At 46.1% G+C, this 15,111-nt stretch overlaps 1 protein-coding gene across 5 annotated transcripts in view; it reads left to right on the plus strand.

Annotated features, from left to right (window-relative positions):
- Positions 1-15,111, plus strand: part of LOC109886607 (chromodomain-helicase-DNA-binding protein 4) — a 54,963-nt gene that overhangs the window by 38,408 nt on the left and 1,444 nt on the right. For 4 of the 5 annotated variants that reach the window (XM_031787189.1, XM_031787193.1, XM_031787194.1 and 1 more), the window contains exons 30-40: positions 6,329-6,420; positions 6,655-6,788; positions 7,164-7,308; positions 7,390-7,546; positions 8,716-8,819; positions 8,916-9,162; positions 9,254-9,310; positions 9,399-9,566; positions 9,701-9,809; positions 12,530-12,662; positions 14,905-15,100. In XM_031787189.1, coding sequence (XP_031643049.1) covers positions 6,329-6,420; positions 6,655-6,788; positions 7,164-7,308; positions 7,390-7,546; positions 8,716-8,819; positions 8,916-9,162; positions 9,254-9,310; positions 9,399-9,566; positions 9,701-9,809; positions 12,530-12,662; positions 14,905-15,100 — 1,542 coding nt within the window. The remainder of the gene's footprint in view (positions 1-6,328; positions 6,421-6,654; positions 6,789-7,163; positions 7,309-7,389; positions 7,547-8,715; positions 8,820-8,915; positions 9,163-9,253; positions 9,311-9,398; positions 9,567-9,700; positions 9,810-12,529; positions 12,663-14,904; positions 15,101-15,111) is intronic. The other variant, XM_031787192.1, reaches the window with a different exon arrangement.

Raw genomic sequence — 15,111 nt, forward strand, 5'->3', positions numbered from 1 at the left:
GTTGGATGGGGAGTATCGCTCCAGAGATGTTCAGGTCTCTCCAGAGATGTTTGATCATGTTCAAGTCCGGGCTCTGGCTGGGCCACTCAAGGACATTCAGAGACTTGTCCTGAAGCCACTCCTGCATTGTCTTGGCTGTGTGCTTCGTGTTGTTGTCCTGTTGGAAGGTCTGAGGTCCTGAGTGCTCTGGAGCAGGTTTTCATCAAGGATCTCTGTCCTTTGCTCTGTTGATCTTTCCCCCGATCCTGACTAGTCTCCCAGTCCCTGCCGCTGACAAACATCCCCACGACATGATGTTGCACCACCATGCTTTACCGTAGGGATGGTATTGGCCAGGTGATGAGCGGACCTGGTTTCTTCCAGATGTGACGCTTGGCATTCAGGCCAAATAGTTTAATCTTGGTTTCATCAGACCAGAGAATCTTGGTCTGCCTAATTCTTTATTTATTTTTATATATTTCACCTTTATTTAACCAGGTAAGCTAGTTGAGAACAAGTTCTCATTTACAACTGCGACCTGGCCAAGATAAAGCAAAGCAGTTCGACACATACAACAACACAGAGTTACACGTGGAATAAACAAGTTTACAGTCAATAAGACAATAGAGAAAAAGAGTGTCTATATACAGTGTGTGCAAATGGCGTGAGGAGGTAGGCAATAAATAGGTGGAGTGCTGCAGATATATGGTTGACCTTCTGAAAGGTTCTCCTATCTCCACAGAGGAACTCTGGAGATCTGTCAGAGTGACCATCGGGTTCTTTCTCAGTTTGGCCGGGCGGCCAGCTCTAGGAAGAGTCTTGGTGGTTCCAAACTTCTTCAATTTAAGAATGATGGAGGCCACTGTGTTCTTGGGGACCTTCAATGCTGCAGAAATGTTTTGGTACTCTTCCCCAGACCTGTGGCTCGACACAATCCTGTCTCGGAGCTCTACGGACAATTCCTTCGACCTCATGTCTTGGTTTTTGCTCTGGCATGCACTGTCAACTGTGGGGGTTTTCGGCGAAAAGCCACATTTTTTCATCCTCCTGAGGTTGAAGAGGTACTGTTGCAAAATGACGTTTCCACAAAATGATGATAATGCTTTGCAACAAAAATTAAGGGTAACATTTCCAAATGCACTTTATGAGTGTTTGTTTGTGTCTGTGCAAATAAATTCATCTCTGTATGTGCCAGTTCGAATTAGTGTTTGCTTGTGTGTTTTCCTACAAATGACAGAAAGTGAAAGACTGTAAGCATTTGTGTGTGAGAATGAGCGCGAGAGAGAGCAACTGATTCTGTTAGCCAGTTATATCAGGCCAATTAAATTATAATAGTACGAAACTATTCCACACTACAAGTCTAAGTAAGCAGAAGCACAAACGAATACTTAATGGCCGACGGAAGTTAGAAGGACCGGTAAGCCCCAACTACTGATACAGGGTTAGATATATGTTCATCCACCTAATGGTTCATTTAGGATTGGGCATAGAATAATCTGATTATAGATCTGTGGTTTAGGTCAGTTCTACCTGGAGTGTCACGAAGCTGTGTCCCATGCTAACGTCTTTCAAACGGCCCCTACAGATTATACAGAAACAGACTAACTCCTGCATCGATGTGTAAGACAGGGCAGCAACATGGTCAGAATATATCAATTCTGTACAGTGAATCATCCATGTTCTTTTTGAGGATCTGTTCAAATTCTTATTTTGAGGTTTATAGTGTGGTGCTCATACATAGAATTCGAAGAAACAGTTGAATGCACTTGTGATTACATCCATTCTTTGAGTTTATGGATATCCAATCATTGTTAAGTTAATATATGATTGTGGTCAACATGACATTTGGTTAAACTACAAGTGTTTTGAAATGGAAGGGTTGCAGGTAAAAAGTCTGGTGTAGAATAAATTCACACAAAAATCATCCAGGACATACAGTGGGGCAAAAAAGTATTTAGTCAGCCACCAATTGTGCAAGTTCTCCCACTTAAAAAGATGAGAGAGGCCTGAAAAAAAATCCAGATAATCACATTGTAGGATTTTTAATGAATTGATTTGCAAATTATGGTGGAAAATAAGTATTTGGTCAATAACAAAAGTTTATTTCAATACTTATATACCCTTTGTTGGCAATGACAGAGGTCAAACGTTTTCTCTAAGTCTTTCTCTAAGTCTCTAAGTTTTCACACACTGTTGCTGGTATTTTGGCCCATTCCTCCATGCAGATCTCCTCTAGAGCAGTTATGTTTTGGGGCTGTTGCTGGGCAACACGGACTTTCAACTCCCTCCAAAGATTTTCTATGAGGTTGAGATCTGGAGACTGGCTAGGCCACTCCAGGACCTTGAAATGCTTCTTACGAAGCCACTCCTTCGTTGCCCGGGCGGTGTGTTTGGGATCATTGTCATGCTGAAAGACCCAGCCACATTTCATCTTCAATGCCCTTGCTGATGGAAGGAGGTTTTCACTCAAAATCTCACGATACATGGCCCCATTCATTCTTTCCTTTACACGGATCAGTCGTCCTGGTCCCTTTGCAGAAAAACAGCCCCAAAGCATGATGTTTCCACCCCCATGCTTCACAGTAGGTATGGTGTTCTTTGGATACAACTCAGCATTCTTTGTCCTCCAAACACGACGAGTTGAGTTTTTACCAAAAAGTTATATTTTGGTTTCATCTGACCATATGACATTCTCCCAATCTTCTTCTGGATCATCCAAATGCTCTCTAGCAAACTTCAGACTGGCCTGGACATGTACTGGCTTAAGCAGGGGGACACGTCTGGCACTGCAGGATTTGAGTCCCTGGTGGCGTAGTGTGTTACTGATGGTAGGCTTTGTTACTTTGGTCCCAGCTCTCTGCAGGTCATTCACTAGGTCCCCCCGTGTGGTTCTGGGATTTTTGCTCACCGTTCTTGTTATCATTTTGACCCCATGGGGTGAGATCTTGCGTGGAGCCCCAGATCGAGGGAGATTATCAGTGGTCTTGTATGTCTTCCATTTCCTAATAATTGCTCCCACAGTTGATTTCTTCAAACCAAGCTGTTTACCTATTGCAGATTCAGTCTTCCCAGCCTGGTGCAGGTCTACAATTTTGTTTCTGGTGTCCTTTGACAGCTCTTTGGTCTTGGCCATAGTGGAGTTTGGAGTGTGACTGTTTGAGGTTGTGGACAGGTGTCTTTTATACTGATAACAAGTTCAAACAGGTGCCATTAATACCGGTAACGAGTGGAGGACAGAGGAGCCTCTTAAAGAAGAAGTTACAGGTCTGTGAGAGCCAGAAATCTTGCTTGTTTGTAGGTGACCAAATACTTATTTTCCACCATAATTTGCAAATAAATTCATAAAAAATCCTACAATGTGATTATCTGTATTTTTTTATCCTAATTTTGTGTGTCATAGTTGAAGTGTACCTATGATACAAAATTACAGGCCTCTCTCATATTTTTAAGTGGGAGAACTTGCACAATTGGTGGCTGACTAAATACTTTTTTGCCCCACTGTATGTGTGTATGTATTATGTAAGAAAGACAATATATATTCTATATAAAGAAGCGTTTTGGTGGGAAAACAAGAATTCATACAATGTTGGTCAGAAATGTGACATGCTGTGGTTTGGGTTCGAACCATTGATCTATTGATTGAACGGCAGATGAGTTACCGATTGCTCCACGGTGGTAGATAAAACAGTAATGACAGCATATTTCACCTTGAGTGAGGGACTCTAAATCGTCATAATCGTAAATATTTCCATGCTAAACGGTAAACACGCTGACAGAAGTTTAATCTGATGTTCACTTGCCTCGGTTGATGTTCGCGTCACAGAACATTCGGAGCGGATTTGATTACAGCGCGACAGATACAGTAGCTACTCGCGGTTACGTTTTTTGTTATTGAGGTGTTCCTTTTGATCATCTGCCCGTTTCGATTGCTACAGTCAGTGAGTGAGTGCTCATTCAAGATCAGATATATCGAGAAGTAGCTGCATTGTCTGTGAATACGATAGCTACTAATTCAATTCGAAGGGCTGTATTTGCATGAGAAACATATGTTAACATTGCCAAAGCAAGTGAAATAGATAATAAACAAAAGTGAAATAAACAATAAAAAATGTACAGTAAACATGACACTCACAGAAGTTCCAAATGAATAGAGACATTTCAAATGTAATAGTATGGCTACATACTGTGTTGTAGCGATGTGCAAATCGTTAAAGTTAGCTATTAGCTAACTTTCGCTAATATCAGGGATGTATTCACTTGGAACAAAACGGGGAGGTACCTTCCTGATTTTTTTCAATATAAACTGTTTTTTTGTGCTACATTGCAAACCGTTTTCCGTTTGCAACTGTTTGCTGAGATGTGAATTAATGATACACACCATTGCCTCCTTGCAATTAGTTTTTTCAGCAAGTTCACTGGTGGTGCAGCAACAATGTATCAGTCAATATATATATTTCAGACAATACAGGGTTTGAATCCCTTATCATGTCATATTCTATGGTACACTATTTCAAGTAGGTCTGTCTGCAACTTGTATCTGCAATTGGTTGTAAAAATGGCAAAGGCTTGCTAAAAAAACATCCGGTAGAGGTAAAATAGCACACAATTCCATACTGTTTTGAGGGGTCATTCAATCAAAATCTCATATAGTGATGTAGGGAGTTTACCCCAACTCTATTGCAGGATGAAGTGTGTGTGTCAGTACACATTAATATGTGTGTATTTTCTGTGTGTGAGTGTACAGTCGTGGCCAAAAGTTTTGAGAATGTCATAAATATTAATTTTCACAAAGTCTGCTGCCTCAGTTTGTATGATGGCAATTTGCATATACTCCAGAATGTTATGAAGATAAATCAGATTAATTGCAAAATCCCTCTTTGTCATCCAAATGAACTGAATCCCCCAAAAACATTTCCACTGCATTTCAGCTCTGCTACAAAAGGACCAGTTGACATGTCAGTGATTCTCTCGTTAACACAGGTGTGAGTGTTGACGAGGACAAGGCGGGAGATCACTCTGTCATGCTGATTGAGTTCGAATAACAGACTGGAAGCTTCAAAAGGAGGGTGGTGCTTGGAATCATTGTTCTTCCTCTGTCAACCATGGTTACCTGCAAGGAAACATGTGCCGTCATCATTGCTTTGCACAGAAAGGGCTTCACAGGCAAGGATATTGCTGCCAGTAAGATTGTATCTAAATCAACCATTTATTGGATCGTCAAGAACTTCAAGGAGAGCGGTTCAATTGTTGTGAAGAAGGCTTTAGGGCGCCCAAGAAAGTCCAGCAAGCGCCAGGACCGTCTCCTAAAGTTGATTCAGCTGCGGGATCGGGGCACCACCAGTACAGAGCTTGCTCAGGAATGGCAGCAGGCAGGTGTGAGTGCATCTGCACGCACAGTGAAGCGAAGACCTTTGGAGGATGGTCTGGTGTCAAGAAGGCCAGCAAAGAAGCCACTTCTCTCCAGGAAAAACATCAGGGACAGACTGATATTCTGCAAAAGGTACAGGGATTGGACTGCTGAGGACTGGGGTAAAATCCATTTTCTCTGATGAATCCCCTTTCCGATTGTTTGGGGCATCCGGAAAAAAGCTTGTCCTGAGAAGACAAGGTGAGCTCTACCATCAGTCCTGTGTCATGACAACAGTAAAGCATCCTGAGACATTTCATGTGTGGGGTTGCTTCTCAGCCAAGGGAGTGGGCTCACTCACAATTTTGCCTAAGAACACAGCCATGAATAAAAAATGGTACCAACACATCCTCTGAGAGCAACTTCTCACAACCGTCCAGGAACAGTTTGGTGACGAGCAATGCCTTTTCCAGCATGATGGAGCACCTTGCCATAAGGCAAAAGTGATAACTAAGTGGCTCGGGGAACAAAACATCAACATTTTGGGTCCATGGCCAGGAAACTCCCCAGACCTTAATCCCATTGAGAACTTGTGGTCAATCCTCAAGAGGCGGGTGGACAAACAAAACCCCACAAATTCGGACAAACTCCAAGCATTGATTATGCAAGAATGGGCTGCCATCGTTCAGGATTTGGCCCAGAAGTTAATTGACAGCATGCCAGGGCGGATTGCAGAGGTCTTGAAAAAGAAGGGTCAACACTGCAAATATTGACTCTTTGCATCAACTTCATGTAATTGTCAATAAAAGCCTTTGACACTTATGAAATGCTTGTAATTATACTTCAGTATTCCATAGTAACATCTGACAAAAATATCTAAAGACACTGAGGCAGCAGACTCTGTAAAAATTTATATTTGTGTCATTCTCAAAACTTTTGGCCACGACTGAAGTGTGTGTGTGAGACTAACATGACATAACCTGTGTTTCTCCATCCAACCAGCCAACACCCGCAGGCCAAGCCGCAAGGGGCTGAGGAACGAAAGGGACAAACCACTGCCCCCCCTGTTGGCCAGAGTGGGAGGCAACATTGAGGTCAGACTGCAGCTTCTATCAGTCTGTCTCACCGTCTGTCACTCAAAATAAAAATCAACATTGTTCTCTTCATATCTCCCTCTACAAGCAGTCTTTTCTTTCACCATGTCTACTTCTGCCTGCACATTTTCCTCTCTCTCTTTACCACTTGTCTTTTGTCTCGTTCAGTGTGTATGTTGCTCTAACCCCCCCCCCCCCCCTCTCTCTCACACACACACACACACACACACACAGGTGTTGGGCTTCAATGCGCGCCAGAGAAAGGCTTTCCTGAATGCAGTGATGCGCTATGGGATGCCTCCTCAGGATGCCTTCACCACCCAGTGGCTGGTCAGAGACCTCAGGGGGAAGTCTGAGAAAGAGTTCAAGTGAGTCTTTGTGTTAACTTCTCTAGGGTACAGGCAGCATTTAGAATTTTGGATGAAAAGCATGCCCAAATTAAACATCTCTCTACTCAGGCCCAGAAGATAGGATATGCATATAATGAGTAGATCTGTCTCCAAAACTGTTACAATAATGTCTGTGAGTATAACAGAACTGATTTATAACTGTACGGCTTTTGCTGTAAAGCATTTTTAAAATCTGTATTTGAATTTGGCCCTCTGCAATCTCACTGGATGTTGGCCAGGTGGGACGCTAAGCTTCCCAAATACCCTAGAGAGGTTAATGTCGATGTTATATCTATTTATGTGTGTGTGTGTGTTCCCAGGGGTCCGTATAACAGTATTCTCTCTCCCTCTCAGGGCGTATGTCTCTCTCTTCATGCGTCATCTCTGTGAGCCGGGGGCTGACGGAGCGGAGACCTTCGCTGACGGGGTTCCACGGGAGGGGTTGTCACGACAACACGTCCTTACACGCATCGGCGTGATGTCATTGATCAGGAAGAAAGTAAGCAATGTGTTATCAATTGATCATTTGTTGTTTTGTTTTCATTTAATTGGTGTATGTATTGATTGTATTGATGTCCAGGTGCAGGAGTTTGAGCATGTGAACGGCCAGTGGTCCATGCCCTGGATGATGGAGCTGGAGGAGAACAGGAGGCTGGCAGCCATCGCTGCTGGAGAGGATGTCAAAACACCTTCTACTGGAACCCCCGCTGACACACAGCCCAACACCCCCGCCCCAGGTACACACACACACACACACACACACACACACACACACACACACACACACACACACACACACACTAACACACACACACACACACACACACACACACACACACACACACACACACACACACACAGCCCAACACCCCTGCCCCAGGTACACACACACACACACAGCCCAACACCCCTGCCCCAGGTACACACACACACACACACACACACACAGCCCAACACCCCCCGCCCCAGGTACACACACACACACACACACACAGCCCAACACCCCTGCCCCAGGTACACACCCACACACAGCCCAACACCCCGCCCCAGGTACACACCCACACACACAGCCCAACACCCCTGCCCCAGGTACACACACACACACACACACACACACACACACACACACACACACACACAGCCCAACACCCCTGCCCCAGGTACACGCACACACACACACACACACACACACACACACACACACACAGCCCAACACCCCCGCCCCAGGTACACACACACACACACACACACACACACACACACACACACACAGCCCAACACCCCCGCCCCAGGTACACACACACACACACACACACACACACACACACACACACACACACACACACACACACACACACACACACACAGCCCAACACCCCTGCCCCAGGTACACACACACACACACACACACACACACACACACACACACACACACACACACACACACACACACACACACACACAGCCCAACACCCCTGCCCCGGGTACACACACACACACACACACACACACACACACACAGCCCAACACCCCCGCCCCAGGTACACACACACACACACACACACACACACACACACACACACACACACACACACACACACACACACACACACACACAGCCCAACACCCCTGCCCCAGGTACACACCCACACACAGCCCAACACCCCCGCCCCAGGTACACACACACACACAGCCCAACACCCCTGCCCCAGGTACACACACACACACACACACACACACACACACACAGCCCAACATCCCTGCCCCAGGTACACACACACACACACAAACACACACACACAGACAGCCCAACATCCCCGCCCCAGGTACACAGACACACACACACAAACACAGTAAGATGGAAATATACTCAATCATTCTCTCACGCTCTCTCTGTCGCTAACAGAGGACCTCACTAAGTCTGAAGACACTGGCAAGGAGACGGAGGTAAAGAAGGAGGGAGAGGCAGAAAAGGACGGCAGGGTGCACAGCAAGACAGAAGACCCAGAGGTGAACATTCTTTATTACATTATACTGCACCCTCCGCTCAGATTGTGATGTCATCCCATCACTACCCTAATCCTGACCCCTTTTTCCTCCTCACAGATTATTGAAATCCCAGACGAGATGGAAAAACGCTCTGAAAGGAAAGAGGCAGAGGGAGAGTCCTCCACCACAGAGAACGACAAAGAAAAGAACAAAGACACAGAAGAGAAGGAGGATAAAGAGACTGAAGAGAAGGAAACCAAGGAAACCCAAAAGGAGACGGCAGACAAGGAGAAGGATTCCCTCACTGAGGTCAAAGGTGAAGGGTCAGAGGCCACAGCAATGTCAGAGGAGGCCAAGCCTGAAGGTCAGTCGGGACAGTCAGGGTGACACAGATACTGTATTAAGGTCATGTCTCCTGTGGTTGTGACCCCTGACCTGTGTTCTCTCTGTTATAGTAGAGGAGAGCAAAGAGGAGAAGATGGACACCAGTCCTCTTGCAGAGGACAAGAAAGGTAGGTTCTTCTGTACCTTACACACATTTATGCACACACACACACGAACAAACATATGGTGCTAACCCAGTATTCTTCCTCCCTTCAGAGCAAAAAGAGGAGAAAGATGGTTTGAAGACCGAGGAGTCTGGCAAGCTGCAGAATGGAGAGAACAGTAAAGAAGGAGTGGCAGCAGCAGTGGTGAATGTGAGTGAGGAGAAGAAGAAGGCTACCAAGCAGAGGTTCATGTTCAACATCGCAGACGGAGGATTCACAGGTACACACACAGATCTAGGATCAGCTAACCCTCCCCAACTCCCTAACCTTAACTAGTAACCATTGGGGGGCAGGGGGATGCAAACTGTCCTTTGTTCATTTTCAGTCTCTCTTAACATCTCTCTCTCTCTCCAGAGCTCCACTCTCTGTGGCAGAACGAGGAGAGGGCGGCGACCGTCACCAAGAAGACATTTGAGATCTGGCATCGTCGCCATGACTACTGGCTGCTGGCCGGCATCATACAGTATCCTTTCACTCTGTACCAACGTCTCTCTGTACCAACCTCACTCTGTACCAACATCACTGTACCAACGTCACTGTACCAATGTCACTCTGTACCAACGTCACCCTGTACCAACGTCACTCTGTACCAACATCACTCTGTACCAACGTCACTCTGTACCAACTTCACCCTGTACCAACCTCTCTCTGTACCAACCTCTCTCTGTACCAACGTCACTCTGTACCGACGCCACTCTGTACCAACGCCACTCTGTACCAACGTCTCTCTGTACCAACGTCTCTCTGTACCAACCTCACTCTGTACCAACGTCACTCTGTACCAACGTCTCTCTGTACCAACCTCACTCTGTACCAACTTCACCCTGTACCAACCTCACCCTGTACCAACGTCTCTCTGTACCAACCTCACTCTGTACCAAACTCACTCTGTACCAACCTCACTCTGTACCAACTTCACCCTGTACCAACCTCACTCTGTACCAATCTCACTCTGTACCAACCTCACTCTGTACCAACCTCACTCTGTACCAACCTCATTCTGTACCAACGTCACTCTGTACCAACCTCATTCTGTACCAACCTCACTCTGTACCAACCTAACTCTGTACCAATGTCTCTCTGTACCAACGTCACTCTGTACCAACGTCTCTCTGTACCAACGTCACTCTGTACCAACCTCACTCTGTACCAACTTCACCCTGTACCAACCTCACTCTGTACCAACCTGACTCTGTACCAACCTCACTCTGTACCAACCCCACTATGTACCAACCTCACTCTGTACCAATGTCTCTCTGTACCAACCTCACTCTGTACCAACTTCACCCTGTACCAACCTCTCTCTGTACCAACCTCTCTCTGTACCAACGTCACTCTGTACCAACGTCTCTCTGTACCAACCTCACCCTGTACCAACCTCATCCTGTACCAACGTCTCTCTGTACCAACCTCACTCTATACCAACTTCACCCTGTACCAACCTCACTCTGTACCAATCTCACTCTGTACCAACCTCACTCTGTACCAACCTCACTCTGTACCAACCTCATTCTGTACCAACGTCACTCTGTACCAACCTCATTCTGTACCAACCTCACTCTGTACCAACCTAACTCTGTACCAATGTCTCTCTGTACCAACGTCACTCTGTACCAACGTCTCTCTGTACCAACGTCACTCTGTACCAACCTCACTCTGTACCAACTTCACCCTGTACCAACCTCACTCTGTACCAACCTGACTCTGTACCAACCTCACTCTGTACCAACCCCACTATGTACCAACCTCACTCTGTACCAATGTCTCTCTGTACCAACCTCACTCTGTACCAACTTCACCCTGTACCAACCTCTCTCTGTACCAACCTCTCTCTGTACCAACGTCACTCTGTACCAACGTCTCTCTGTACCAACCTCACCCTGTACCAACCTCATCCTGTACCAACGTCTCTCTGTACCAACCTCACTCTATACCAACCTCACTCTGTACCAACCTCACTCTGTACCAACTTCACCCTGTACCAACCTCTCTCTGTACCAACCTCTCTCTGTATCAACGTCACTCTGTACCAACCTCACTCTGTACCAACCTCACTCTGTACCAACCTCACTCTGTACTAACGTCACTCTGTACCAACGTCACTCTATACCAACGTCTCTCTGTACCAACGTCACTCTGTACCAATCTCACTCTGTACCAACCTCACTCTGTACCAACACCTCTCTGTATCAATCTCACTCTGTACCAACCTCGCTCTGTACCAACGTCACTCTGTACCAACGTCACTCTGTACCAACGTCACTCTGTACCAACATCTCTCTGTACCAACGTCTCTCTGTACCAATCTCACTCTGTACCAACCTCACTCTGTACCAACGTCTCTCTGTATCAATCTCACTCTGTACCAACCTCACTCTGTACCAACGTCACTCTGTACCAACGCCACTCTGTACCAACGCCACTCTGTACCAACGTCTCTCTGTACCAACGTCTCTCTGTACCAACCTCACTCTGTACCAACGTCTCTCTGTACCAACCTCACCCTGTACCAACCTCATCCTGTACCAACGTCTCTCTGTACCAACCTCACTCTGTACCAACCTCACTCTGTACCAACCTCACTCTGTACCAACCTCTCTCTGTATCAACGTCACTCTGTACCAACGTCACTCTGTACCAACCTCACTCTGTACTAACGTCACTCTGTACCAACGTCTCTCTGTACCAACGTCTCTCTGTACCAATCTCACTCTGTACCAACCTCACTCTGTACCAACGTCACTCTGTACCAACGTCTCTCTGTATCAATCTCACTCTGTACCAACCTCACTCTGTACCAACGTCACTCTGTACCAACGTCTCTCTGTACCAACGTCTCTCTGTACCAACCTCACTCTGTACCAACGTCTCTCTGTACCAATGTCTCTCTGTACCAACGTCTCTCTGTACCAATCTCACTCTGTACCAACGTCTCTCTGTACCAACGTCTCTCTGTACCAACGTCACTCTGTACCAACCTCACTCTGTACCAAGCTCACTCTGCTAATCAAAGTGTGGAGGAGTAGGTTATTAGTTGGATCAGGTACGTTAGTGCAGGGCTGGAACTAAAACCTATAGGACTAGGGTTGGAGACCACTGCACTAGTCAGCAGGATGTCAGTGGTTTGGTGGGAGGACTGTGAATCATTATGATGTCATGACCTTTGACCGTGGCGCCTCTCAGACACGGTTACGCTCGCTGGCAGGACGTGCAGAGCGACGTGAAATATGCTATCCTCAATGAGCCCTTCAAGGGGGAGATGAGCCGAGGAAACTTCCTGGAGATCAAGAACAAGTTCCTGGCCAGGAGGTTTAAGGTGCGCTGGGCTGGCGGGATGTTTCTGTCTATTGAACCACTCTGTGTTCTGTTGAGCCTTCCCTCTCTCCCACTGTCTCTTTCTGTTAATCACTCTGTTTACCTCTTCCCTCTCTCCCACTGTCTCTTTCTTTCTGTTAATCACTCTGTTTACCTCTTCCCTCTCTCCCACTGTCTCTTTCTTTCTGTTAATCACTCTGTTTACCTCTTCCCTCTCTCCCACTGTCTCTTTCTTTCTGTTAATCACTCTGTTTACCTCTTCCCTCTCTCCCACTGTCTCTTTCTGTTAATCACTCTGTTTACCTCTTCCCTCTCTCCCACTGTCTCTTTCTTTCTGTTAATCACTCTGTTTACCCCTTCCCTCTCTCCCACTGTCTCTTTCTGTTAATCACTCTGTTTACCTCTTCCCTCTCTCCCACTGTCTCTTTCTTTCTGTTAATCACTCTGTTTACCTCTTCCCTCTCTCCCACTGTCTCTTTCTGTTAATCACTCTGTTTACCTCTTCCCTCTCTCCCACTGTCTCTTTCTGTTAATCACTCTGTTTACCTCTTCCCTCTCTCCCACTGTCTCTTTCTTTCTGTTAATCACTCTGTTTACCTCTTCCCTCTCTCCCACTGTCTCTTTCTGTTAATCACTCTGTTTACCTCTTCCCTCTCTCCCACTGTCTCTTTCTGTTAATCACTCTGTTTACCTCTTCCCTCTCTCCCACTGTCTCTTTCTGTTAATCACTCTGTTTACCTCTTCCCTCTCTCCCACTGTCTCTTTCTTTCTGTTAATCACTCTGTTTACCTCTTCCCTCTCTCCCACTGTCTCTTACTGTTAATCACTCTGTTTACCTCTTCCCTCTCTCCCACTGTCTCTTTCTTTCTATTAATCACTCTGTTTACCTCTTCCCTCTCTCCCACTGTCTCTTTCTTTCTGTTAATCACTCTGTTTACCTCTTCCCTCTCTCCCACTGTCTCTTTCTTTCTGTTAATCACTCTGTTTACCTCTTCCCTCTCTCCCACTGTCTCTTACTGTTAATCACTCTGTTTACCTCTTCCCTCTCTCCCACTGTCTCTTTCTTTCTGTTAATCACTCTGTTTACCTCTTCCCTCTCTCCCACTGTCTCTTTCTTTCTGTTAATCACTCTGTTTACCTCTTCCCTCTCTCCCACTGTCTCTTTCTGTTAATCACTCTGTTCCCTCTCTCCCACTGTCTCTTTCTTTCTGTTAATCACTCTGTTTACCTCTTCCCTCTCTCCCACTGTCTCTTTCTTTCTGTTAATCACTCTGTTTACCCCTTCCCTCTCTCCCACTGTCTCTTTCTGTTAATCACTCTGTTTACCTCTTCCCTCTCTCCCACTGTCTCTTTCTTTCTGTTAATCACTCTGTTTACCTCTTCCCTCTCTCCCACTGTCTCTTTCTGTTAATCACTCTGTTTACCTCTTCCCTCTCTCCCACTGTCTCTTTCTGTTAATCACTCTGTTTACCTCTTCCCTCTCTCCCACTGTCTATTTCTTTCTGTTAATCACTCTGTTTACCTCATCCCTCTCTCCCACTGTCTCTTTCTGTTAATCACTCTGTTTACCTCTTCCCTCTCTCCCACTGTCTCTTTCTGTTAATCACTCTGTTTACCTCTTCCCTCTCTCCCACTGTCTCTTTCTTTCTGTTAATCACTCTGTTTACCTCTTCCCTCTCTCCCACTGTCTCTTTCTTTCTGTTAATCACTCTGTTTACCTCTTCCCTCTCTCCCACTGTCTCTTTCTGTTAATCACTCTGTTTACCTCTTCCCTCTCTCCCACTGTCTCTTTCTGTTAATCACTCTGTTTACCTCTTCCCTCTCTCCCACTGTCTCTTTCTGTTAATCACTCTGTTTACCTCTTCCCTCTCTCCCACTGTCTCTTTCTTTCTGTTAATCACTCTGTTTACCTCTTCCCTCTCTCCCACTGTCTCTTTCTTTCTGTTAATCACTCTGTTTACCCCTTCCCTCTCTCCCACTGTCTCTTTCTTTCTGTTAATCACTCTGTTTACCTCTTCCCTCTCTCCCACTGTCTCTTTCTTTCTGTTAATCACTCTGTTTACCCCTTCCCTCTCTCCCACTGTCTCTTTCTTTCTGTTAATCACTCTGTTTACCTCTTCCCTCTCTCCCACTGTCTCTTTCTGTTAATCACTCTGTTTACCTCTTCCCTCTCTCCCACTGTCTCTTTCTTTCTGTTAATCACTCTGTTTACCTTTACCTCTCTCTCTCATCTCTGACTCTAGTTGTTGGAGCAGGCGTTGGTGATTGAGGAGCAGCTTCGCAGGGCAGCCTACCTGAACATGTCTGAGGACCCGGCCCACCCCTCCATGGCCCTCAACACCCGCTTCAGTGAGGTGGAGTGTCTGGCTGAGTCCCACCAACACCTCAGCAAGGAGTCCATGTCAGGGAACAAGCCTGCTAATGCAGTACTGCACAAAGGTAGACCACAC

This window comes from Oncorhynchus kisutch, linkage group LG13 (genome assembly GCF_002021735.2).
Source record: "Oncorhynchus kisutch isolate 150728-3 linkage group LG13, Okis_V2, whole genome shotgun sequence".
Lineage (NCBI taxonomy): Eukaryota > Metazoa > Chordata > Actinopteri > Salmoniformes > Salmonidae > Oncorhynchus > Oncorhynchus kisutch.